Genomic DNA, 25547 nt, shown 5'->3' with positions numbered 1-25547 from the left:
CATGGAACTCTTTCTTTTCCCTGTTATCCCGTTTTTTCTGTTCGGTTCCCCAAACTACAGGTCTTTGCTTGGTTCATCATACCATCTCTCCTTTCCACCAGGGTTAGCATAGTGCCTGGACCGTCTAAAGGACATGTTAAAGATTTCCAGGCTTCCCTGGTAGCTCAGCTGGTAAAGAATCCGCCTGCCATGCAGGAGAACCCAGTTCAATTTCTGGGTCGGGAATATCCCCTGGAGAAGGGATAGGTTACCCACTCCAGTATTCTTGGGCTTCCCGGGGGGCTCAACTAGTAAAGAATCAGCCCGCAATGCGGGAGACCTGGGATCGATCCCTGGGTTGGGAAGATCTCCTGGAGAAGGGAGCGGCTACCCACTCCAGTATTCTGGCCTGGAGGGCTACAGTCCACCGGGTCGCAGAGAGTCGGACGCGACTGAGCACAGCACAAGCATAGCACATTCTCAGAAAACCACCGGAGGAAGGAATTAATTTCAGTTCCGAAGATAGAACAGCAATTGCGACACAATTACAGTTGAGGTGGAAAATAAGGAATCATAATGAAGAGATCAAAATAGAAAGTATCAGTAGTAAGACAGGCAGCCAACTCTAGCGTTAAGACGGAAAACACGTCCCCACAGTGAGTGCGTGCTGACAGTAACTGCGGACCACAGCTGACTGGACAGCAACGGGATTCCCGTGTGGTTCGCGGCTCCCGGCGGGGCCCGCTCCCACAGCCCACGGGAAGCCTCGGGAGCACCGCGGGCTTGCGGGGCCGAGAGGACGCTCACGCCGCGGCCACCCGGAACCACGGCTACTTAACGCCGGTCTGGGCCGGAAGCAGAAGTCCCGACTGGGCCGCCCGCGGGAAGGTTCAGCAGGACCGGCCGCTCCTCCCGCGGCCTGAGCCGGAGGCATGGCGGGCGCGGCCCGAGCGCGGCGGACGGCCCCAGCGCCGCGCGCCCCCGGTCGGAACCCGGCTCCGAACGTCCGGTTCCTCGGGCTCTCGGGTCTGGCGGTCCTGAGGTGGCAGCCCCACCGCGCGAACAGCCGGACAGCAGTCCCTCCCACACAGACGCTCCCGGCTCCTCCCAGCTCGCCTCCTCCAGATACGCAGCGAGCCAAAGACTCTACAGTCCCCGCACGCAGCGCTCGCGTTCAAAGGGCGTGGGCGGGGCCCGCCGGAGCCCGGCCAATCGGAGGCTGCGCGCCTCCCGGGCGACGCTCCGGGCCAATCACAGCCTCCCGGGCGGAAGGCGGGGCAAGGCGGTGGCTGGGCTCGCGCAGGCGCGGTGCCGGCTGCTCGGGGCGGTTGCTCTGCGAGGAGAGACCGCGCAGGTGAGAGGCCGCGGGCGGGCGTTCACGGACGGCGTGGTGGGGTTGGGGGCGCTTTCTTCCTGCCTGACTGCGGAGCCTCCTCTTCTCCGACTGTCGGTTGTAGAACGGACGCTCCGCTTGTCTTGGCAACGCGGTTGGCGCTCTGCCCCGGCCCGGCCCGCGTCCCACAGCCGCCCCAGCCGTTTTCCAGCCGCCACGCCCACCTGCTGCTCCCGGCCCCCCACCCGACGTTTTATTAATTGTGTATATTTGTTTTATTGTTCCTGATTCCCAGTACCTGCTTACTGAGAGAAGCAGTAAGGGTCAGTGTATAAATGGAGCTCAGTCGCTCAGTCGTGTCTGAGTCTTTGCGACCCCTTGGACTGTAGCCTGCCAGGCTCCTGTGTATGTGGGATTCTCCAGGCAAGAACACTGGAGTGGGTTGCCATGCCCTCCTCCAGGGGATCTTCCCGACCCACGGAGCCAAGCAGCGTCTCTTGGGACTCCTGGATTGGCAAGAGGATTCTTTACTAGGAGCGCCACAGTATATAAAAGTAGTTAATGACCTAGTGAAATAACTGGATCCCAGAGATGATGGTCCTAAAGACGTATATAAAGAAATTTGGAATAATTTACATGAATGTCTGTTGTGGTGTTAAATTAATTCTGTTTAACATACTAATTTGCCTGGAGTATTGCTAATTCTGGGACTCCCTTGGTGGCTCAGTGGTAAAGAATCCGCCTGCCAATTCAGGAGATGTAGGTTCCCATCATCTCTGGGTCAGGAAGATCCCCTGGAGAAGGAAATGGCAGCCCACTCCAGTACTCTTGCCTGGAAAATCCCATGGATGGAGGAGCCTGGTGGGCTCCAGTCCATGGGGCCGCAGAGTCGGACACAACTGAGCAACTTCACTTTAGAACTTCAGTGTTTTGTTTGTAGAAACTTTTCATTGTTTTATACTTTATTTTTAAAATGTGTTTGCTTGAATAGATAGCACGAGGGGAAAAACTCAAGACTCCCTTCTCAGAATAGCAAGTGACACGAGGGCTGTCTCTGTCCTTCAGTGAACTGAGCTGTCACTAACATTCACTGCTGCTGACCCTTTGCGGGCGCCCCTCTTCTCCCCAGGATCCCTGCCAGTGTGAACTGAGTGCTTCTGCCTGAGGTCATGCAGAGAACATCGCGTCTGAAGCGAGAGCTGAGCCTGCTGGCTGCGGAGCCGCCCCCGGGCATCACGTGCTGGCAGTATGGGGATCGGATGGAAGACCTGCGAGCACGTAGGTGTCACCCCAGGCGAGCGACAGTTGTGCTGAGACGTGAATACCGTGTGTTCCTCTGAATTAGGGCACGAGTGCATCTGCCTGCCTCGTTTGCTACATTTATAAAAGGTCTCCAGGACGTTTCTTCTTTGGCCTTTTACCCCCCCCCACCCCCCACCCCTGCTTGATTTAAACAAGACGTGGGCATCAGCCCTGAAGCAGTTCAGCACCACGGATGCGTCACCTTTACGCATCCGTGAGGCCAGACTGGGCAGCACGTGGTCGGAACGCAGCCGGCCTCCCCAGCAGGGCTGCAGGTGTCTGTGGCCTGTGGCCAGATCTCCCACATAGCCCTTGTGTGACACCAGCCTGGGCTGGCGCCTCACGTGGGGGCTGGTCAGACCCTGAGAGCTGTCCCAGACCCAGCATCTCCGTCAGGACCAGGCAGGGAGCTGCTCCAGGCCACCCAGTCACCTCTTCACTGTTTCTTTTTCTTTCAAGAGATTCTAGGTGGAGCCAACACACCTTATGAAAAAGGTGTTTTCAAGCTGGAAGTTCACATTCCAGAGAGGTCAGTGTGAATTATATTTACATTTCCAGGCTAAACCAGTTACTGGGAGACAGCACTGTGGTAGAGTGTTGAACACAGGACTTACAGGACCTGGATCTTAGTCCTAACCTTATTAGGACTTCCTGTGACCTCTAGCACCTTATCTTGGGAGTTCAATCTCTTTCTCTTAAAACTGGGCTACATCACATCTAACACCACCTCCCCCCACCCCGGGCTCACCGTTGCACTAACACACACATAACATTGTGGTAATACACACACCATTGCAGTAACACACACATACCATTGCAGTAACAAACACACGTCATTGAGGTAACACATACATACCCTTGCGGTAACACACCATTGCAGTAACACACACACCATTGCAGTAACACACACACACCATTGCAGTAACATACGCATACCATTGCGGTAACAAACACGTGTCATAGAGGTGATACATACATACCATTGCGGTAACACACACACAACACTGTGGTAACACACATAACACTGGTAACACACACACCATTGCAGTAACACACACACACAACACTGTGGTAACACACATAACACTGTGGTAACACAGCATTGCAGTAACACACACATAAACTGACCATTTAGACCCTGTCTAAGTGTATGGTTTTAGGCGTTGAGGTACATCCAGCCACCCCACCACAACCATCTCGAGGACGTTTTCATCTTCCCAAACGAGTCCTCCGCAGCCCTGTGACGCCAGTTCTCTGTCCCTGCCTGGTCCCTGGTGGCCCCGTTCCCTCTGCCTCTGTGTAGAGGCCCCGTTCATGCAGGCGTGCTGTAAGCCTCTCATCAGGGGGCAGCGGTTGTAGTTTGTGGTTTGTAGACACCTGTTCACAGGCCAGGTTTGTTACAAGTCCCGAGAGAAGCAGGTAGTCCCAGGGATGTCAGTTCTGAGACACACAGGGGTTTTCCGAGGTCTGTGTCTCACCAGAGAAAAAGTAACTGGGTGCAGGGTGTAAATCAGAACTGGACTCTGGTTCTCAAAACCCATCTGTAAAAACGCTGCAGCCGAGGCTAAGGGAATCTGAGTGGTAGGTGAGACCGAGGAGTAATTTTTGCATTTTTTTCATGGGTGTACTGACAGTTTTGCAGCTCTGTAGGAGAGGGGCCTTATTCTTAGGAGATCATGCTGAAGTTTTTCAAGGGCTAGGGACTTGATCCAGGTGGTGGGTAAAAGGGTTTTCAGTACTGTCAATTATCATCATAAAAATTGGGGGAGAACAAAGGTTTGTCTCTCAAAGGTTGCTGTCCTAATTAGTCATCAGCAGCTGTTCATAACATCAGAAGCAATATTCTAGTGAAACTTCCCTGTTCTCCTGTGCTGTCAAAGGTACCCATTTGAACCTCCTCAGATCCGATTTCTGACTCCGATCTATCACCCCAACATCGACTCTGCGGGACGGATTTGTCTAGATGTTCTCAAGTTGCCACCAAAAGTGAGTGGCAGGGGCAAGGTCTACCCTCTAGCCTCACGTGATTGGAGAAGCACATTCTTAGAGCTGCTGCCTGTCTGTCTGTCCATCTGTCTAGGGTGCCTGGAGACCATCCCTCAACATCGCAACCCTGCTGACTTCCATTCAGCAGCTCATGGCCGAGCCCAACCCGGACGACCCGCTCATGGCTGACATCGTAAGTGCCCAGCCCACTTTCCCCATGTCCCACACGCTGTCCAGGAGGGTTGCGTGGCGGCTGGAGCTGATAAGTCTCGTTTCTCTCCATTGACTCTCCGCTTCCGTCTTAGTCCTCAGAGTTTAAATACAACAAGCCAGTCTTCCTCAAGAACGCCAGGCAGTGGACAGAGAAGCACGCACGGCAGAAGGTGGGGTGTCTGGCAGCTCTGACTTTGCTCCTCCCTCTCATGTGTTACACGTGAATGTGTCTGTATACACACAAGATTTTATTACACGTGCTGAGTCCATGCTGTACCCAAGGGTGGCTGGGTGATCTTTGCCTGCAACCTTCCTTGTAATCATTCAGCAGATAGATAGCTCAGCCAGTGGGAGCGAGGGTTTCTAGGAGCCACCGTCCACTGAGGACCACCAGGCAGCTGGGGCCTCTGCAGGACTCGGGGAGGGGCAGGGGTGTGGGAGGGAAGGGAGTGGACGTGGAGGGAGGGAGGAGCCACGCCCCCGGTTTACCTCACTTAACAAAGGAGACACTTCAGGAGCAGAGACGATGCTGAGCACGCGTGGGTCTGCTGAGCCGTCCCCTCCTTGAGACGGAGTCACGTAGCCGTTAGTGTCAGTAGGGGGAAGAATTAACAGATAAACGGCACAGGGGATGGGAGCAGCTTTGGAGAGAAGGTCTGTCCGGGGGCAGGCAACAAGGCCCCAGGAGAACGTTTGCTGTGAACCGTGTTCGGTGTGAACCCAGAAGTACGGTGTGAACTGTGTTCGGTGTGAACCATGTTCTGTGTGAACCGTGTTCGGTGTGAACTGTGTTTGGTGTGAACATGTTTGGTGTGAACTGCTGTGCTTTCCCACCTGCTCCTTCTCAGACAGATGAGGAAGGGATGCCTGGCAGCCTCCCCGAGGTGGGCGGCTCAGAGGGACCCAGCGCCGCACAGAAGAGGAAAGCTGGGCAGCTGAGCAGCGGTGGAAAGAGGTTTTGCCCTGACGCTTAGGGATTGTCCTGGCCCGTCTTTGCCGGGATGGTCCAATTGGCCTACATTTCTGGACTGTTTTCTTTGTATTTGATGATGTGATCATTTTTGTATCTTGTGAAACAGACCTTGTGTATTCACGTGTTCTGCTTTACGTTGATTCTTTGAGAGTTATTTTATTTACCTTGTGCATATTGATTTTAAAACTCGTAAGCCTGAAAAATAAATAGTCATTTAATGTTGAATATGGGTTTATCCTGAATGTGTGTTTGGGAGCAAACTGGCCAGAGAGCTATTCAGAAGGAGTGTTACGATATTTGGAAGAGTCCTTTATTTTGCCAACCAACCAGCATCAGTCAGGACACTGAGGATGGACATGTGTCTAAAGGAGATTTAGAGAGAATTTGGTGCCCGCCATGCTTCCAGAATTCTAGGTTTCAGATGTCTGGCAGTGCGGGCTTAGGGTCGTCACCCTCCTTGAGTGTTGCTGGCAGCCTTCTCTCTGGCTCACGTGGCTGGTCAGAATACTGCAGCGCAGCACTGTGTGTTCACCAGATCCAGTGAGCACCTGCTCCGTGCCGAGCGTCTGATAGGATATTAGTGAGGCAGTCAGGTGATGATCGCACAGATTCACATGGCTCTTCACAGCCCCTCGTGTCCCTGGCAGCTTCATTTGACAGCAGGTACTAAGGTGCCAAGCTCTAGTCCCTGCCCAAGACTGGACAGGGCCCTGGGGCCTGTCCTCACTGTTCTGTGTAGACGACGAAGCAGGCGGACCTGGACCCGTCCTCACTGTTCTGTTCAGACGACAGAGCAAGCAGACCCGGGCCCGTCCTCACTGTTCTGTTCAGACGACGGAGCAGGCGGACCCGGGCCCGACCTCACTGTTCTGTTCAGACGACGGAGCAGGCGGACCTGGGCCCGACCTCACTGTTCTGTTCAGACAATGGAGCAGGTGGACCCAGGACCGTCCTCGCTGTTCAGACGATGGAGCAAGCAGATCTGGGCCCGTCCTCACTGTTCTGTGTAGACGATGGAGCAGGCAGACCTGGGCAGAAGTCAGCTGAGGTGGAATGAGGTGCCGAGGCACGGAGGCTCCATACCTCGCCATGTTGAGCCTGGTGGTCCCGGGCCAGGCCAGGCTCAGGGCACACAGAGGGCCCCTCGAGCCATTTACCTTCCTCCACCACAGAACCGCCCTGCGCTCACAGCAGCCTGCCTTAGGACACAGGCGCAGTAACAGACGACGGCATCAACCGAAATGTGAATTTCCTGCGTGTCCCCACTTGATGTGTTTCCAGCTTCTACAGAATTCTTGAAACCACTTCTCAAAATCAGCTACCGTTCTCTCATCAAACCCAGGAACTCATCTGCTTTCCTCTACTTGGGCACATGTGCCTCAAACTGGGGCTTCCAGATGCCGTTAGGGTATCAACCAGGAAGCTTCATTTGTAAGAACCAAACGGCTGGTGACGCCGGGCGGGCCGGGTTGGGGCCGCACTCACAAATGCTGCACTCACTGTCCCTCCTGGAGGGACCGCCAGCAGCCGTCAGGGCTGCGTGCTTCTCGTCCACAGTGAGCGCCTGTGGCGGGAGACGCTGACGGGGGGACAGGTCAGGTGTGAAGCCAGATGGCCTTGGGGTCGTCGTGGGAGAGCAGACAGCCCTCCGCAGCGGCCCGCCATGAGTGTCAGCTGCCCTCCTGTCATGGCCGGAGCCTCGCCCCCGGCCTCCAGCCCTGACCGTCCGCAGTGAATGCGTGTAGCAGCAAGGTCTTCAGGTGACGTATTAATAAAAGCCAGGTTGTACCTCCTCCTGGAGCCCAGGAAAGCCCTGTCTCCTGTCCCCTGCCCACCAGCGCTGTGGGCTTCACCCCCTCGCCTGCACACACCCGCCCCTCTGTAAGCCACGTGCAGCCACGCGGCCACACCCATCTGACACCAGCCCCCCTGCCGGTGCTTCCACACGAGATGCCTCATGCATCCCCTGAAGGGGATGCGGCCTTTTCTTGGTGGACCTCACACCCTGCACCGTCTGCCGGTGTGTCCACTCCATGGGCTGGGTCATGGCTACAGAGCCTGTGCCCTACTCACTAGAAATACCATAGCCGGAAGTCACCGGAGGCCCCCGTCTCTGAGTGCACAAGCAAAAGGGACCCGGGCAGAGGACAGGAGAAGACAGGGGAGGAAGGCCAGGCCCCGCACCCAGCCTGGGAAGGAGGGGGAGCAGGGGGAGCAGGAACGCAGGTCCAGGAGACCCGGCCCAGGAAGCACCACCCGCTGGCGGGGGCCAGAGTCCCGCCCGAGCTCTGCACGCTCTGTCTGTCCTGCAGCAGCTCCAGGCACCCCTGGGAGGGCAGGGCCGGGGACTCAGGGACGGCCGGGCTTGTGGCAGAAGGCTGCAGGCAGAGAACCGCAGGGAGGAGCTCGGAGCCACAGGGAAGCTGGGAACCCCGTGTCTTCCGAGGGCAGAAGTTTCTCTGGTGCCTGCGAGCCATTCACCGTCCCCCCACGGACCATGGGGCAACCCGCTCCACAGTGTTCTCGGGGGGGGTAACATGGTTGAACCCCAGCTCCCAGGACGGGGGGCCTCTTGTGGTATCAGCAGGGGTGCAGAAGGGGGCCCCTAGGAGGGGCGGGGACTCGTCTGTGAGGTGCTAATAGCTACTCGATGGAAACCGTACAAACTACCCCAAACCTACTGGTCAAGAACTGGGGGACCTGGGTTAAAGCAGGTTCTCCTGCCTCTTCACCGCATGGACTTGCTCCCCACGTCTCTGAGAAAGGGGCACCAAGTCCTATTTTCTAAAACCAATTCTCACAGAAGTCTTGTAAGGGGTGCGTTCAGGGCCCGTGGGGTGTAGAGCATGGGGCAGTCCCTGGCACCCCTCCCCGGCCTTCCTCTGAGTCCCCCACCCTGGCCTTTCCCTGCCCACCTCCAGCCTTCCTCTGCACACCCCCCGGCCTTTCCCTGCCCCCCCGGCCTTCCTCTGCGCCCCCCACCCCGGCCTTTCCCTGCCCCCCTCCAGCCTTCCTCTGCGCACCCCCCGGCCTTTCCCTGCCCTCCACGGCCTTTCTCTGCCCCACTCCAGCCTTCCTCTGCGCCCCACCACCACCCCCCCCACCCCGATCCCGGCCTTTCCCTGCCCCCACCCTGCCTTTCCCTGCCCCCGGCCGCTGCGCCTGCTCCTGGGCTACGTGGGCCAGCCCCGCCCCAGGTACAGTCTTCTGCTCCCCTCCTTTCCCTAAAGTGAGAAATGTCCAGACCTCAGGCAGTCCTCAGCCTCCTCAAATGCCACAGAGAAGTGGCCAGAGCAGGACTGAGGAGAGACCCGGCCAAGAACGGACAGGCAGCGGCCTGGGAGGGAGGCGACCCACAGGGTCAGGGGTGGGTCGTCCGCGTGGGTCACTCTGGGTCGTCCTGATTTATTTTACAGGCAGCAGCATCATCCATGGAGGGGGCGGGGGGAGGACATTCAGACGCCTGAGGCCAAGCCGGATGACTGGAAGCCCCCGCCGCTTGCCCGGCCCTGGCCTGCTGGCGAGGCCTCTGGGGTCCCCTGTGCCCGTCCACCATCCCTGGAGGGCGGCTGCTGCCCAAACCGGGTTCCCTCCGGCTCTGCAACGTGGCCGCCTTCCAGCTTGAGGCCCCCAGGCTGCTGGCGGGGGACGAGGGCCCCCGAAGGGAGGCCGTGGGTCTCGGACGCCTCGGCAGTGAGCTCCACGTCGGGGAAGGCCACCAGGGCCTGCGTAGAGTCGCAGGAGCTCGGCTCCCGCGGGCCCCCCCAGCAGGGCCGGAGGCGTCGCAGGTCCTCCCGGGAGTGGGGGCTGAAGAGCAGGTAGAGCAGGGGGTTGAGGCAGGCGGGCAGCGGCAGCACCAGCAGCAGGACGGCCTTGACGGCCTCGGGGGTGACCGGCAGGAGGCCCAGCGCGGACGCCAGGCTCAGGAAGGCCACGGGGCAGTAGAGGAGCCCGTCGGCGAAGGTGAGCCAGGCCACGTGGCGCACGGCCGCGCAGTCCCAGGAGGCCTCCAGCCCGGCCGCGGGCAGGCCGCAGGAGAGCCGGATGCAGGCCAGGGCTGCCGCCAGGAGGCAGGCGGCATGCAGCAGCACCAGCGCCACGGCGAAGCCCAGGGCGGCCGGCTGGCCGGCGGGCGGGGCATGGGGCAGGCAGAGTGGGGAGGCGCCATACTCGCCCACCGAGGCCAGCGGCAGGGCAGCCAGAAGCCCCGCCAGCGCCAGGCAGCCCAGAGCCCCCGCGCGCACACTGCCCACGGCTGGCGCCTTCCCGCGGGCCCGCACGCAGGCCGCGGCCACGCTGCAGTGTGCCGCACCCAGGCTCAGCAGCAGCACGGATGCCTCGGAGCCCAGCACAGCCAGGAAGCCCGCCGCCCGGCAGCCCGGGCCTGCCTCCCAGCGCGCGCCGAACTCGGCAAACTGGCCGAAGGTCAGCGCATCGACGGAGGCGAGGAGGCCGCAGGAGAGGCCGGTCAGGGCGTTGGCACCCGCGAGGGCCCCCACCACGAACTTGGCCGGGGGCAGCGGGCCGGGCCCGGCCACGGAGAGGCTCAGCAGCACCAGCGCGTTGCAGAGCAGGGCCAGCAGCACGACGGCCCACACGGCCAGGCGGACGCCCCAGCTCTCGAAGAGGTGCTCGCAGGGCTTGAAGGGGCCTGCGGGAGAGAGGCAGACGCTAGGCAGGCCGGGCCGCACAGCTCTGCCCTCTGCCCATGGCCTGGGCTTGGGCTCCGGCGGGCAGGGGCAGAGCGGACACCCGGAGGGCCTCTTCCCCCTGTGGCTGGGGGTGGACACGGGCCCAGGACCCCAGGAGCAGATGTGGGAGACACACACACACCGAAGCAGCGCAGGGAGGCCCTCCCTGCAGAGCAGCGTCCAGAAGCAAGGGCGGGACAGGCCGGCCTGGCGGAGTGGCCGGGGCACCGCTGTGGGGCAGGCCAGGCCGACCGCAGAGGGAGAGGGGTGGCCGGCTCTGCTTCTCAGGACGGTGCCACCCCAGCGGGAGGAGGCTCCATGGCCACACTCAGTGCCCCGGAGTCGGTTGGTGCTGGGGGCAAAGCACGGGGAGGACTGGTAGCCCTGGGGTCTGCCTGCCGGTTCCGGCCCTGGGCAGGGAGGCCTGGCCTTGTCCCCCTCTCTCGGGGCCGTCATCAAACCACCCTGTCGCTTTGATTCTTCACTGTTTTGACCTTGGACTCCTGCTCAATGCGCGGCCAGGTGGCCTGGGGCTTTGGGAGGCTTCTGTGCCAGCTACTTCTTAAACACTTTTTTCTGATTATCAAATAATAGACAGTAATTGTGGAAAAATCGGAACACAGAACATGGAAAAACTGAAACTGCTCATGAGAGAAGCCCCTCAGAGAAGCTCCTTCTTTTGCGAGGTTTTCTATCAGTTTAATACATACATGTACATATAGATCTTTAACTTATTGGGACTTTACTGCATATAGTTTCTTTTTCTCTTTTTGCTGGAGTATTATCGTGCGCGCTCTCCCGGGTCGTTATGCTCCTCAAACATGTGCGGGCCGTAGGCACCGGCTACTGGGAAAGCGAGCAAGCCAGAGTCTGGACCGTCCGGGTGAACCCGACCAGCCCCTCCGGGTGCGCTTCCCGCCGCGGGCACGAGGGGGCGCGGCTGCCGGGCGGGTGGGGACCCGGTCCACCGCCTCCTCCCGCTTGCTCGCCCCCAGGCGGCCTGGGCCGCACCAGCGGGGAAGCTTTGTTCCCTGACATCTTGGGGAGACTGAAGCCGTCAGGAATGGACGCTGCTGGAAGGAGCCCCCGGGAACACCTGGAATTCTATGGCCCAGAGCGCTCTATCCCGTGCGCTCCTGGGAGGGAGCGGGGAGGGGGCGGGCAGGGTTCAGACTGGCCAGCGGCCCCTCAGCCCTCCCTGAGCGCAGGGCGCCCACTGAGAACCGTCTCCTCCTGGCGGTGGCACTTCCGAGGGGTGCTCTGGAGAAGTCACTCTGACTCCTGGACAGCAGCACGGAAGGGGGCGACAGCCCGCCCCTCCCAGCAGTCACCAGGGGAGGCTGCACTCGCGGAGGCGGGAGCCCCGAGGGGGCGGGGCCCCAAAGAGGGGGCCCCAAAGGGGCGGGGCCTGCAGTCCTCCCCGCCCCGGGCCTTCCCGCCTGTTCTGACCAAAGAACTGAAAAATGGAGATGCAAAGGAAGTAGTCCAACAGGACAAGTAATAACAGTTTAGTCATTAAACAGAGCCAAAGACCTTCCTTCTCAAAGGCTATAGATGACACTGTGAGCCGTACCCTGCGCCCTGTCTTACAGATACTGAAAGCCCTGCCAGGGGAAACGTTCACGACAGGACGGTAGCCAAGACATAAGAAGCCGCCACGACTCTGAGGACTGGCCTCAAGGAAATGGGAACAAACCAACCAAGGAGCTGAAGATTAACTGCACTTAAAACAATGACAGTGATGCTGGTCAGACCACCGATGACCAATTTCAAGATGACTGTCAGAGCTGATCGCGCTGCTTCAGGCAGACCCCTCCCTCCACCCATAGAAGCTCTTGCCTGCAGATCGATGTCCGGGGGAGGTCAGGCTTTGGACACGAGTCTGCCGTCGCCCAACCACCCTGGTTGCCAGCCTCCGAAATAAACTTTCCTTTCCCCCAGACTTGCCCCTCGAGTACTGGCTTTTGAGCAGCGGGACCTCACTTTCTGAAGCAGCCCTTCCCCAGTGCCTGCCCTCCCCACCAGAGGTGCCCTCTCACCTGGAGCAGGGCTGCACTGGACTGCGGGCTGGGGCCTGGGCTCCTCCATCTCCAGCTGGAGCTCTTCCGGGTCCAGATCATCTGAGGAGAGCAGACGGGGGCTCAGACCTGCTCTCGGTGTGGGTCAAGCCCGCCCTTTCCCCAGACGTCCACCCCAGAGACGTCCGCTGGGCACAAGGCACCCTGGTGGCCCCAGGGAAATGCTGTCTGCCCATGTCTCCTCTGCCTGTGGTCCTCCACGCCCGAGACCTGCTCCTCCTCTGACTCAGGGAGCACCCGCACCCCTGCAGCTGGGCAGAGTCTGAGGAGGCTGCCCTAACTCTGGGGGCTCTGTACGCTGGCCAGGACTCCACATCCAGCTGGAGGCACCGCACACAGAGCGGGACAGAGCAGCAAGCCGGATGTGCTGCAGGATGTGGACCAGGTCTAGGCAGCTGGGAGGAGCACTCGGGAAGGGCAGGGCCAGGGGAGGAACGCTGGCCTCAACGTGTACAGCCTGAGGGAACCACACCACCCTACTGGCTGACAGCCCTGACGGCAAAACCAGCATCAGTGGATGAATCACAGGAGGAGAACCACGGTCCTGATGGACAAGCCCCCGGATCAGAGTCATGTGAGGGGGGCAGTGCCCGCATGAGCCCGGGGCTGGGCACACTCTGGGGGGCGTGGACAGGACAGCCCTGCTCTCGGGCAGTTGTGGCTCCATGCCCTCGCTGGGCAGCTGGGACCACAGGCCAGCTCTCGTCCTCCAGCCCACGCCCGCTGAGTCCACATCCTTGCAGCCGTGGGGGCCAGGCGCCCTCTGGTGCTGCTGCACAGGTGAGGTGAGGACGCTGCCCTGGTCTCGTGGCCAGGGCGCGACAGGGCCAAGTTCAAAGCCAGCCTCACTGGGCCCCAGAGCCCAGACGCTGGACTTCTCCACCAGGGGCTGGTTTGGGGGACGGTCGGGGGGCTTTAAGGTCCAGGAGGTGGGGGGAGCAGCAACTGAGGAGACTGGAGCAGAAAGCCTTGTGAGAAGGGGCGCCTCCCTACGTAGCTAGCAGATGGGCCAGATAATGCTTGTGGCCCCTCAATTCTAAGTCTAGGCTCTGCGATTCTGCTCGTCTGAGAAAACAGGGTCAGAAAGGCAAATCCCTTGTTAAAGAGACTCCGAACATGCTGGATTATTTCCCTGCTCGCTCTTGCACTGCCTCAGACCAGGGCCTACAGCGTCCTGGGGTGGACGTCTCAGGGGCCACAAACTCTTTAAGAATACCGAAGTGATAAATGAATGCTGTAAACCGTTTTATAGTTTATAAAGGTGAAATCCTGTTTTAAAGTGATAATTCATCACTGGAAGAGGTTTTTTTTTTTTTTCCTGGCTGATTGGCTTGTGAGATCTTAGTTTCCTGACCAGGGATTGAACCCGGGTCCCTGGCTGTGAGAGCTCAGAGTCCTGATCATGGGATCTCGAGGGAACTCCTGAAAGACTTTGTCTTAAGAACAAGAATCTGGTTTCTGGAGATGGGCTGGGTGAGGTAAGGGAGCCAGATGGCCGCTCCCTTGGGTCTGGGCCAGGCCAGGCCAGGCAGGCAGCTGGGTCATACCAGTCCCCGCCTCTGGCTCAGGGCTGGCATCCTGCGTGGAGCCTCGCTCCTGCTGCAGGTTGGAGTCGTCCTGGGAGGCCGGAGGCCGGGAAGTGCCCACAGCCTGGCGGTCCACCCCTCGCCACCTTTCCCACTCTGCAAAGGAGCTTGGGGATGCCTAAAGGAAGCGCGGGGGAAGTCGGAGGGCTCCGGCCAAGGTCGGAGGTCATAGTAAAGCTACTGACTGAGGCGCTAGTAAAGCTCCTGTGGCTGCGGCCCCTTCTCGGCTCTGTGGACCCTCGGGAAGGGGACCCTGCCCAGCTCCCCTTACCATCCCGATGCCTGTGGTTTTCTAAGACTTCAACCTGGTGGAAAGTTCCACCTCGAGGAAGGCAGGACCCCTGTGGGCAGACGGCAGATGCCACACTGCCCTTGGGATGCATCTGCTGGGCCAACGCCGGCCGTACACTCGCCCAGGAGGCTCTGCACCCACCCCCGCCCATGCTGGCCTCTGGGGCTCCTGGCTACATGCCTGCATGTTCACGTCTGCATGTTTACCTCTGAGCAGGACCCTGGGCGCATCTGCGGTCTCCCCAGTCTGTGGGGTGTGAACACTGCTCCCGCTTTAAGGATGAGAAACAGAGGGTCCGACAGGCCTGCAGTGGCCCAGCCCGTGAACCGTCTCATCCATTAGAACCCGGCTCTGTCTACACTGTCCTGCCCGGCTCTGTCTACACTGTCCTGAGCGTTCTCCCACAGCGGTGGTGGTTTAGCCGCTCAGTCACGTTCGACGCCTTGTCACCCCATGGACTGTAGCACTCCAGGCTCCTGTCTGTGGGATTTTCCAGTCCAGAATACCAGAGGGGGTTGTCATTTCCCTCTCCAGGGGATCTTCCTGACCCAGGGATCGAGCCCATGTCTCCTGCATTGCAGGCAAGTCCTTAACCACTGAGCCTCAGCCACGGTTAGACCTGACTCTTCTGCTTCACTTCTGCACTGACATACTGTGAGGAGGGAACCCAGCCCTTCCCTCCCCGCCCGCCCCCGGATTCCGCCTGTGCTCTGCATCAGGCTGCTAGCCAGGGAGGCCCTTCTCTCTGCCCACCATCCGAGAGCCCGCCCGCAGGCCGTCCTGTCAGGGTGAGGGGCCACTCCTGCGAGGCCAGAGCACTGGGGTCTCCGAAGTCGCCGGGGAGACTTGCCGGGGGCGGTGTTTGGCTCTGGGAATGGCATGAGGAGACTTTTCTCTGGAAGCAGGCTTAACTGAATTAACGGAACCGCGCTTGGCTGTAGCTGATGGAAAAGGACTGCCTGCTCTAAGAACACCCTGCGAAGCGGGAGTGGGGCGCCGTGGGGGCACTGTGGCCCACAGGGTGTGTGGACAGGCAGGGCTGTGACGGGCGTGGCCCTGAGCGCCCGGGGCTGCAGAGGGCTCACAGACCCCTCCCCAGGCCTTGGAGACAGGCCTGGACAGAGGTGGTTCCCCCAACCCCGAGCCCCGCAGCCCTGCCGCCCCCTCCCGGGCCTCCTCCCCGCCGCCTGCGTCCCCACGTGGGTCACTCACAGCGGCTCTCGGCCCGGTCGGCCAGTGTCCGCCTGGGAGGGTCCTGGGCGTCGGGGGGAGGGTGCTGGGGCCCCCGCAGCCCCGAGGCTGTGAAGAAGCCGGGGCAGCCGCTGTAGGCACAGCACTGGTAGGCGTAGGGCACCTCCAGGGTCCTGGGGCGGGGAGACAGCCGTCTGAGCCAGATCAGGACTCCGCCCGCCCTCCACCTGCCAGGGCCCCGAGGGCAGCCTCCTGGCTCCTTCCCGTGCCCGGCTGCCCCTCCCACCCCCTCCCCCCTCATCTCCAGGCCCCGACGCGACCCAACCAGGCAGGACGCCTTCCCCTCATCTTACATCTGTCCTCGCCAGGGTCCCCCAGGGCTGGGGTTGGGGTGGGGACGCTACCCAGGGGCTTGGTCTGGGCCAGACTTGGGGCCTGTAGGCTGCTCCTGGGGCGAGGCCTGGGGTGCCCCCGCCCTGGGGCCGGGCAGCCTCACCTCAGTCTGGGGAAGCTGTCCTTGGGGAAGGCCTGGGACAGGGCACGGTTCCCTCGGAGCTTCAGGTGCACCAGGCCCCCCAGCCCGGCCAGGGGCAGCACGCTCAGCTGGTTGCCCGTCAGGTCCCTGGACAGCGGACGTGACCAGTTTCCAGTCAGCGGGAGGCTGGGGCAGGCTGTGCTGTGGCATGGCCAGGTGCCCAGGCAGAGAGGCCATGGACGCCGGGCAGAAGCAGCGGGGCGGCAAGGGCGCTGGCCTGGGGCCACCTACCTGTGGGGCTGCTGGAGGGGCGCCCCGCCATCCCCCCCGGGCAGCACCCCTGCAGGGCCCACCCTGTCCCATCGGAGCGCCGACCGCTCCCCGAGGGGGTCCCCCTGCTGTGCTGGCCCCCGCCCCCTGCACCCCGAGGACCCAGGGGCCAGAGCTGGGAACAGGACAGACTGCCCACACACAGGAGTTCGGCCACCTGCTCTGTTTCAGAGTCAGCTTGGAGCCAGAGGTGAGGATGCCCACAGCTCCCCCGGAGAAACATTAGAGGAAGCCAGACATCCACACCAGACAGCGCGACCACAGGCCACGTGGCGTGGAGACCGGCCTGGGCTGGCCAGCAGGAAAGCCAGCCCGCCACTGGCTGCCCGTGAAGCCAGGGCGTCACGTCTGCCTGAGCCCCAGCAGCCTCATCTTTCAGATGAAGATGCCGCCCCCACCGACCAGGGGGATGAAGATACCGCCCCCCTCCACCCACTGACCAGGCGGGTGCATATACCACCCCCATCATTGACCAAGGGGATGAAGATGCCGCCCCCACTGACCAGGGGGATGAAGATACCGCCCCCCTCCACCCACTGACCAGGCGGGTGCATATACCACCCCCCTCATTGACCAAGGGGATGAAGATGCCGCCCCCACTGACCAGGGGGATGAAGATACTGCCCCCCAACTGACCAGGCAGGTGCATATACCACCCCCCTCATTGACCAAGGGGATGAAGATACCACCCCCCCACTGACCGGGGGCTGCTGAACAGACAGGCAGGAAGCAGGTTGGGAGAGTGGCCTGGGGCCCAAAGCATGGGGCCATGAGCTCTGGGGACCCTGAATCCCGGCCCCAGGAGGGAGGGCCCCCACCTGGGCGCACCTGTGCGGTGAGGGGCAGGGCTGCTGGGTTGCTGGCGGACATGCCTGAGGATGCAGTGGAGAGCCTGCGCCGCTGTGCGTGGCGGCCCCCAGGACCTCTCTTGCGCTGACGCACATCCCAGTGCTTTGGGGGACCCCCACTCTGCGGCCCCAACCCCCGCGTTCTGCCCCCCCCAGCCTGGGGCCCGAGGCAGCGTGTGACCTCCAGGGCTCACAGAGGGGGGCTCCTTACGCCAGAGCTGGGTCCCCCGATATGTGTCCCACACCCACAGCGACTCCCCTGGGCTGGGCCCTCCCCACCGTGGGCGGCACCCAGGAGGAGAGCCGCACTCACAACTTGACCAGGGAGCGCAGGGTCGAGAAGGCCTCAGGGTGGATGGATCGGATGGCGTTCCAGCTCAGGTCCCTGTGTGAGAGAGGACGTGATGAGAGGGGGCACACACACGGAGGACCCGTCGTTCTTGCCCTGGGGCGCGGGTGTGCTGGGTGCTCACGGGGTACGGGGGTGCAGGAAGGCCCTACTCAGAGCGATCACAGGGAGGCGGGCACCCTACTCACAGGGGTCACGGGGAGGCAGGCCCCCTACTCACAGGGGTCGCGGGGAGGCAGGCCCCCTACTCACAGGGGTCGCGGGGAGGCGGGCCCCCTACTCACAGGGGTCACGGGGAGGCGGGCCCCCTACTCACAGGGGTCGCGGGGAGGCGGGCCCCCTAGTCACAGGGGTTGCGGGGAGGCGGGCCCCCTACTTACAGGGATCGCAGGAAGGTGAGCTCACGGAAGGTGTCGGCTCTGACTTCCCAGATGCGGTTGTGCTGGAGGCCGCTAGGGCAGCAAGAGGCCTGCTGAGCCCAGGGCCAAGGGCTTCCTGCCCCCACCCCACACACTGGGAGAACGGAAGGACCCAGCTGGCAGAAGTCACCAGAATTAAGGGAGCACAGGGGCCCCCGGCCGCCTTGGGTAAGAGTCGGTCAGGAGACTAAACTACAGGCCATCCCTGTGGCTCCAGGGCAGTGAGTTTCCAGGGCTCCCCGGGGCCTGGCTCCCAGCCCTACTAACTTCACCCTGAGGGCCCTCCAGACCCTCTTCCAGCAGCAGAGCCCAGCAGACCGGTGTCTGAGTGAGAGGTGGACCCTGGGCCTCGGGATAGCAGGACCCACCCTGCCTGGCCCCAGGGTGCAGAGACAGCGGTCTGCGGGCCCCGCGCTGGGGACACAGGAGCTCGGAGAGCCTGTGACGGGGTTCTGTCCTCGTGGATCCTGCAGCGCAGGTTCCCTCCTGGACACGAGTGTGCGCATGTGTGCGTGTGTGTGTGTGCACATGTGTGAGTGCGCATTTGTGGAAAATGAGAGCCAGGGCCCCTGCCGGCCAGCAGCCGCTCCCTGTCCAGCCCTAATCACCACCTCACTTTGTTCCGTTTGAGCCCCGAGTGGCCTGAGACACGTTTCAGCACCAGCTCCGGGGCCATCACCCGCAAGTTCTGCCTGTCCCGGCCCCACCGAGTCCCCAGCCGGGGGCGGAAGGTCCGTGTGCCTGCCAGCCCCGCCCTCGGGCCCTGCCTCACACTCACATCTCCTCCAGCTTCTGACACCCACGCAGGCTGGGCAGCCCCTCGATCCGGTTGTGAGACAGCTCCCTGGGGACAGGCGGGGATGGTGAGGGGAGCCGGCCACCAGGGACACGGCTGGGCAGGCTCCTCACCCCGCCCGGGTCCTCGGGACTCCCCTCCACATTGTAGGGGCGGCGAAGGCCGCTTCATCCACAGGAGGCCTGGGGGATGCAGCCAGGGCCCAGGGTTGGGGCGCAGGAGCTGAGGGGGTGCTGAGGCGCCGGCAAGGCCCGCATGCTGGCGCGCCAGCTGGCCGAGGCTCAGGCGTGGAGCTGACGCCCTTGGGGATCCCTTGGCAACCCCTCATCCCGCTGAGGCACAGGAGGGGACAGGACCCCCAAGGACGCACCGCCTGTTGGTGGCAGGCTGGACCCCGTCTTGAGCCGGGGGCGGCAGTGAGCACCCCCAGCGGGACCCCTCGCCCGTGACTGAACGCTGAAGCACCTCTGAGGTCCCGGAAGGGCGCATTTTCCTTCATGGACTCGGAAAACTTACTAGAACCACTCCAGAGGGACCTGCCAGGTGCCTCCCACCCTCCGAAACGTCCCCAGATGACAAGCAGGAGGTCAGGACCACTGAAGGGAGAGCGGGGCCTTGCCTGGCAGGAAGTGGCGGAGCTGGGCCTCAGACCTGGTCTGACTATGATCACCCGGGCTGCTCCCAGAACTGGGAGAGGCGGCCCGGTCACTCCTGGGCAGCTCTCTCAGCCAGAGCTCCCCCACCCACCAGGAAGAGCAGAGAGTGCCCCAGGGGCGGAGGCCGGAGGGGCTGGGCCGGGCCACGGCCACGGGGAGGGCAGGGAGGCACTCACAGGACACGGAGCCTGGGCAGCTGCTGGCACATCCCCGGGGGCAGCCGCTGGAGCCCTGCGCGGGTCAGCGTCCTGCAAGGACGACAGGCCTGCACCGAGCCGCCTCCGCTTGGCCTGCTGCTGTCTGGAGCTCGGCACCGACAGGAGTTGGGGCCCAGGGCGGGGATGCCTCGGAAGGAGGGGGCCGTCCTGCAGCCACACCCCCACCACGCCCCCCAAGGGTCCCCATGTCCCCACCACACAGGGGCTGGACTCTGCAGCCCGCGTGGGGCCACGGACAGGTGTGCACGGAAACCCAGCCCATGTGGGGCCGGGGACCCCAGCCCCTTGCCTGTGCCCCTGTGCACAGAGAGCTGGTAGGGAGACCCGGGGAGTACGGTAGGGGCGGGCAGGCTGGGCACCGCTGTCCCGAGAAGAGCTGAGCCAAGGGCATCCTCGGGGAGCACGCCGTCCCTCAGGGGAGCTTCCAGCTCTGGGGTCCCCTGACTGCTTGGCCCTTCTCTCACAGTGAGCGGGGGGCCTGCTAAGCTCTGAGGACCCCCCACACCCCGACACTACAGGACCTTAGGTGGGAGCCAGGGGGCCAAGGAGGTGGGCGTCACAGCCCTCCGCCCCTCACAGGTCCTCTGCGCTCCTCCGTGGGTTAGGGACTCTGAGAAACCCCAGGATGGGAGTGGCCCCCTCCCCCAAAACTGCCTGCCCTGCCCCTAGCAGAAGCGGTGTGGGCCCCTGGCCAGGCTGGAGCAGACGGCCAGACCTCGGGGAGCCTAGTCTGGGGGATCTGGGGGCTGAGGGTGTGGTGGGGGGCATCCACTCACAGGCTCTCCAGGCTGGTGGTACCTCTGAGGTCTGGGAACTCCTGGATGTCCGTGGCGCCATTCAGGGAACTGGGGGCAGAGCATCAGAGGCCAGAGAGTGAGGTCGGCATCCAGGGGCCCCCCGACCTCCCACCAGTGACCAAAGGGCAAGGTCAGCATTCAGGGGGCCCCCGACCCCCAGCCACTGACCAGAGGGCGAGGTCCGCATCCAGGGGCCCCCCCGACCTCCCACCAGTGACCCTGGACCTTCTGGTCCCGGGGGAGGCAGACGGCCAGGAGGCCAGGTCAGCTCCATTCAGCCTGGCCCAGGTGAGGCCCGTGGGACCTGCCCCGTTTCAGAGCAGTGGCCTGCGTGCTTCTGGGGAAGTTCTGGCTGCAGAGGCTGCTCCCTGGAGCCGGGCAGCGGGTCTGCCCGAGGGTCACTGCTGGTACCCTCTGCACCGGGCACCCCAGCCCAGGGGCCATACGGCCCGCATGGGACAGGAGCCCAGCAGGGCGTGCGCTGCCCGACCCAGAGGAGCCCTGGGCTTGCGCCCAAGCAAGAGGGCCTGGGGCCCAGCACCAGCCTCCAGGTGAGGCTGGGGGCGCGTGAAGGTGCAGCCTGTGCCCCACAGACTTGGGGCGGTCCCAGGCTGCCGTGTGCACAGTGTCCCGAGAGAGGCTCTCTGAAGACCCACACGTGGGGCGCCCGGGGGTCGAGGCTGAGGCTCCGGGGCCACACAAGCAGGATCCCGACCGGGGGATCGAGGAGGGGGCGCCAACTCACAGGGTGTGCAGCCCAGGCAGGTGCTGGAATGCCGACCGCCCCACAAACTGGATCGGGTTGTCATAGAAGTGTCTGCAGGACAGACAAGATCTTCGCTGCCCTCCCAGCAGGCGAGGCACATGTCCGCTCCCCCCGCCCGCCCTGTTGCCCCCAAGACCGGGACCAGCACGCGGGGAGCACCCCATCCCACGTGCCAACCACGCCCGCCCCCAAGGGGAGCGAGGGCTCACATGGTCTGCAGCAGAGGGTTCCCCAGGAAGGCCTTCTCTGGGATGGCCCTGATGTTGTTGTTATGGAAACCCCTGGGGGACGACACAGGCATCAGGGAGACCCCAGGACGCCCTCCGGCAGCCAGACAAGAAGGCTGGGGCCAGGAGGACGCAGCCGGGGACCCCGGGGACCCCCTCCCGTCTCTTCCATCCTTGGGAAGGAGAGCCAGCAGGCTGGGGGTGGGGGTGAGAGCGGAGAGGAGCAGGCCTGGACCCCGAGGGCAGAGCTCTGCAGGGTCCCCGGGAGGGCACGTGGGGAAGCACAGAGAGACAGGGGCCCCTGGAGGAGACGCGGGCGCCAGAGGCAGGCGGGCTTGGTCTCAAGGCCATGAACTGGGGAGCAGACCCACGGAGGGGAGGGCCGGGGCGGGTGGACACCCATGGCTGAAGAGGAGAACTGGTGGGTGGAGCCGCCACCGAGTGCCGGGCTCTGGGAGCCGGGAACGGCAGGTCTGGCGTCGGGGATAAGCGTCCAAAGTCAACACTGGACTGGGATGCACGGTCCTCTCTGAACTGCCCCGACACCCTCAGTCACTAAACTGCCCCCTACCAGTGCCCGCCTGCCTGCCGGGTTCGTGCAGGGCCCCGCGGGAGTCCGCCCCTCTCATGTCTGATCACCCACTTCTCGTCCAGGGCTGTGCTGAGCCCCGAGGGCCAGAGGTCCGAGCCCTGTCCTCAGGCCGCCGTGGATGGACAGACACACACACGCCCGGGCTGCTGCTCCTGGTGCCCCGGCCTGCACACCCCGGAGCCCCACGCCCTCCCCAGAGCAGTATCCCTCATCTGGGGCTCCGGGCCCCAAGGACAGGCAGCCATTCCCCTGGGACCCTGCCCCACGGCCCCATGCCCACCGCCTGGCACCCCTGCCAGCGTTAGACTGGGTGAGGGTGGCGTGAACCTGGCACCCAAGGTCACAGGTGGCAGCGGGGCAGACCCTGCGTGGCCTGGGGGCTCAGGCTCCGGCTCCAAACCTCTGCCGCCTGAACCGGCCGCACGCAGACCCCGGCCCGCTGCCTGGTGGCCGCTCCCCACAGAGGCTGCCCCCCAGCCCCGGGCCGCCCCCTCCCCAGGCCCATCTCCCGTCAGCCTTTCCGCCTTCGTTCTCCCTCCCTGATCGCCCCCTGACCACACGCAGCCTCCAAGGCTGACCTCAGGCCCATCAGCCGGCAGTGCCCTCTGGACACCAGACCATCGTCGCTGAGGAGACAGTCCAGGGCTGGACCTACACGCCGGCCCTGAGCCGCCCTGTCCTGCCCTGAGCTGTGTCCTCGGGGGCCCGGGCACACCTCCGACCGTCTCACCCCAGCGTGCATCCAGCAGGCACCCTGCAGAGCAGGTGCTGAGCAACCCATCCGAGACTAAGACAAGCTGGGCTCGTCGTCACCCCCGGGGGTGGGGGCTGAGGAGGGGCCCCAAGGCACAAATGAGGCCCACTCCCAGGCCTTCCAGGCGGGGCCAGCCTCGCTCTTCCAGGCCGGAAGGGCCCAGCTCCCCTGACGGCCCAGCTGGAGACGCTCCGGGCCGAGCAGTGAGGCCTGTGACCCCTGACCTGGGGGGAGGGGGTCACGACCTTGGGAGGTGAGGGCGTGGGGGCCCGCGGACACAGAGGACAGCCCGGACCCCACAGTGGCGCTTACAGTTCCTGCAGGCGGCCCAGCGTCTGGATGGCCACGGGGAACTCGTGCAGCTGGTTGCAGTTCAGGTCTCTGGAAAGGAGGCGGGCGGTCACTGTGGGGGGCTCCCGGGGCTCGGGGCCCGGGAAACAGACGCTGGGCTCTGGGTTGGCTGAAGGGAGGGCCTGCCTGGCCACAGATCCGTCTGCGGGAATACTGTGCTGATACGTAGAACCAGACCTTCAGGAGGGCCCTGGGCTGAGAAGAGAGTCTCAGGCCTCGGGGACAGGGGCGGCTAGGAGGGGCCCTGGAGCAGGGGCAGGTTAACACTGCAGCTGCTGGGGCGGGGGAGAGGCCCTGGACGCCCCCCGGGCCCACCCCAGCCCCGCGCTACAACCCAATCCAGAAAGGCGCTCCCCCACCATGCAGGGAGCCCGGCTGGCCCGCTGCCCCGCGTGGGATGATGGCCTCGGGGGTCCTGCTGATGGCCAGCACCCAGGCCCCTGGCCCCGGCCCCGAGTGGACGCCCCGCCACTGGGCGACGGGCACAGGGGTCCGCGAGAAGTCACATGCGTCATTCACACCACGGATCAGGGCTTTGGGGGGCGTCCACGGGGCAGTGACGAGACACTCCACGTGCCTTTCCTCACGAGACACGCTAATGTCTGACAGAGACATTCTCTCCACCAACTGGAATGCAAGCTCCTGAAGGCACAAGCTTTGCTCTTTTCCAGTTGAAACCCCAGAAGGGCCCTGGCACAGAGCCGCGGCCAGCAGACCTGTCGCCTCCACAAGTGAGTCAGGGAAAGGTGGAGACGGCGCAACCAAGAGACACGCACGGACTGCCCGGAGGCACCCGGGCTTGAGAGGCACCAGCACACCCTGGGCGGCGCCCTCGGCTGCTGGGGCAGGAGGCTGGGGCGGGCCCCTGGGGGCTCGCTGCCCGGGCCTCACACACTTCCCCGGACTGAGCGGTCCCAGCCTTCTCGCCAGCCTCTGGTCAGGAATTTTGCCAGGAACGGCCTGACAGACAGTGGGAAAGGCATGTAAACCAACCGGCTGTGTTTACAGGAATACGTGGGAGAATAAAAATGGTGCAGATGTCTGAAAGATTCTGCAAACCGCACGCCAGAGGTGGCCTGCGTTTTCCCATCTGGACGTCTACGCAGCTTCGAGAACCTGGGTAGCTGCCAAGCCCTGCTTCACAGGGGGCCGCGCAGACGCTGCCTCTGGTCTAACTGCCCAGGAACACCCCTGCCAGCTCTCTGCCCCCCGAGGAACCAGCTTGGGGCGGAGGGCATTTGCTGCCGGCCCGAGACACACGGACGCCCACCCGGGCAGAGTGGGTGGCAGCGAGGTAGATGGGAAGCGCCGTCTAGACAGCAGGCCGAGCGGCTGCGGCCGGATGTGGTGGGTCCCGCCAGCCCAGGTGCCGGCCTGTGCGGACGGAGCTGCAGGCGGCGGGGGCGCAGGCCAGGTGCAGGCACAGGCGGGTCTTCGGGGCAGACAGGTGGGTCTGCAGGCTCCATGGGTCATGGCCCTGGTCCAGGTGTGGATGCAGGCTGGACCTCAGGCGGAGAGCGTGGTCTGCAGGAGGTGGGGGGGAGGCGGGGCCACGGCTGAGCAAACGGCACTGTTTCCAGGGGAGGCAGGGGAACGCACGCTGTCCGGCCTGGTTCCTCCCTGCTTGACGGGATCCCCAGACACCCTCGCCAGCTCCGAGCCTTCCCCTGCGGGCTTGCGGGCACTGCTCACGGTTCACCTGTATTACGGCCAAGGGAAGGCAGCACAGGCACTGGAGAAGGTTCCAGACCACACCCAGCGTGGCCTGGCCACGGCAGGGACTGCTGCGTCCACTCCAAACCCCCGTCCCCTCTGTCTGCAGCCACACTGCCCAGGGCCACAGCCACCAGCCCCGCTGGACGCACACGCGCGACACGTTCGCAACGTGGAGGGTTTCGTGCTCAGCGTCACGGGCCACACTCCAACTGCGCGGTCACGAGTGCTGGCCGCCGTGTCAGCGGCCCAGATGGGACCTCCCCATGGCCACAGGAAGCTCTGTCCCGCATCCCCGTCCCTGGTGATAGGAGGCGCGGCCGGGATCTCGGGGTTCCGGCTCCCCGCGGTCGGCGTGGCCACAGGGCTGGTCCTCCCCACAAAACCAGGAGAGCAGGCTTTACAAAGCACCCAGCCTGCCCCGTGGCCTCCCCCCACTTCCACCAGCTGGAGGCCAAGTGCCAGAGCCCTGGGCACGCCTAGGCCCCACGCCACCACGTGGAGGAGGGCCGCCTGCTGAGGAGACGTGGCCCCCACCCTCAGCGACAAGCACACGGTCCAGGAATAAAGTCCTAAACTCCTCCCTGGTTTGCGCCACGCCCTGGGCCTTGGTCTACTGGCGGCCGCTCCTG

General features: G+C 63.3%; 2 protein-coding genes across 2 annotated transcripts in view; one reads left to right on the top strand and one right to left on the bottom strand.

The window, feature by feature from the left end:
- The first annotated feature begins 1202 nt into the window (after window positions 1-1202).
- On the top strand, window positions 1203-6011 carry UBE2T (ubiquitin conjugating enzyme E2 T). The gene is made up of 7 exons (XM_070384633.1): window positions 1203-1333; window positions 2442-2590; window positions 3074-3143; window positions 4495-4600; window positions 4695-4793; window positions 4906-4983; window positions 5662-6011. The coding sequence occupies exons 2-7, from the start codon at window positions 2482-2484 to the stop codon at window positions 5785-5787; spliced, it is 588 nt and encodes a 195-aa protein (XP_070240734.1). The 5' UTR covers window positions 1203-1333; window positions 2442-2481; the 3' UTR covers window positions 5788-6011.
- Window positions 6012-8917: 2906 nt separating this feature from the next.
- LGR6 (leucine rich repeat containing G protein-coupled receptor 6) overlaps window positions 8918-25547 on the bottom strand; it is a 71137-nt gene continuing 54507 nt past the window's right edge. Inside the window, exons 8-19 of the mRNA XM_070384816.1 lie at window positions 23164-23232; window positions 21488-21559; window positions 21258-21329; window positions 20492-20560; window positions 19674-19745; window positions 18824-18889; window positions 18007-18078; window positions 17591-17662; window positions 16121-16246; window positions 15646-15797; window positions 12517-12597; window positions 8918-10437 (exon numbers count right to left, since the gene is read on the bottom strand). Of these exons, the coding sequence (XP_070240917.1) occupies window positions 9242-10437; window positions 12517-12597; window positions 15646-15797; window positions 16121-16246; window positions 17591-17662; window positions 18007-18078; window positions 18824-18889; window positions 19674-19745; window positions 20492-20560; window positions 21258-21329; window positions 21488-21559; window positions 23164-23232 (2119 nt within the window). The 3' untranslated portion in view covers window positions 8918-9241. The remainder of the gene's footprint in view (window positions 10438-12516; window positions 12598-15645; window positions 15798-16120; window positions 16247-17590; window positions 17663-18006; window positions 18079-18823; window positions 18890-19673; window positions 19746-20491; window positions 20561-21257; window positions 21330-21487; window positions 21560-23163; window positions 23233-25547) is intronic.

The sequence above is a fragment of the Bos mutus genome, chromosome 16, assembly GCF_027580195.1.
Source record: "Bos mutus isolate GX-2022 chromosome 16, NWIPB_WYAK_1.1, whole genome shotgun sequence".
Taxonomy (NCBI): Eukaryota; Metazoa; Chordata; class Mammalia; order Artiodactyla; family Bovidae; genus Bos; species Bos mutus.
The sequence above is the reverse complement of the archived record's forward strand: the minus strand, read 5'-3'. Positions and strand labels throughout refer to the sequence as shown.

Excerpts from the sequence above, each read along its gene's own strand:
- UBE2T (XM_070384633.1), top strand. The coding sequence starts at position 2,482 with ATGCAGAGAACATCGCGTCTGAAGCGAGAGCTGAGCCTGCTGGCTGCG. Across the intron at positions 2,591-3,073 it reads GATGGAAGACCTGCGAGCAC|AGATTCTAGGTGGAGCCAAC; the intron begins GTAGGTGTCACC and ends TTTTCTTTCAAG. Across the intron at positions 4,794-4,905 it reads ACCCGCTCATGGCTGACATC|TCCTCAGAGTTTAAATACAA; the intron begins GTAAGTGCCCAG and ends CTTCCGTCTTAG.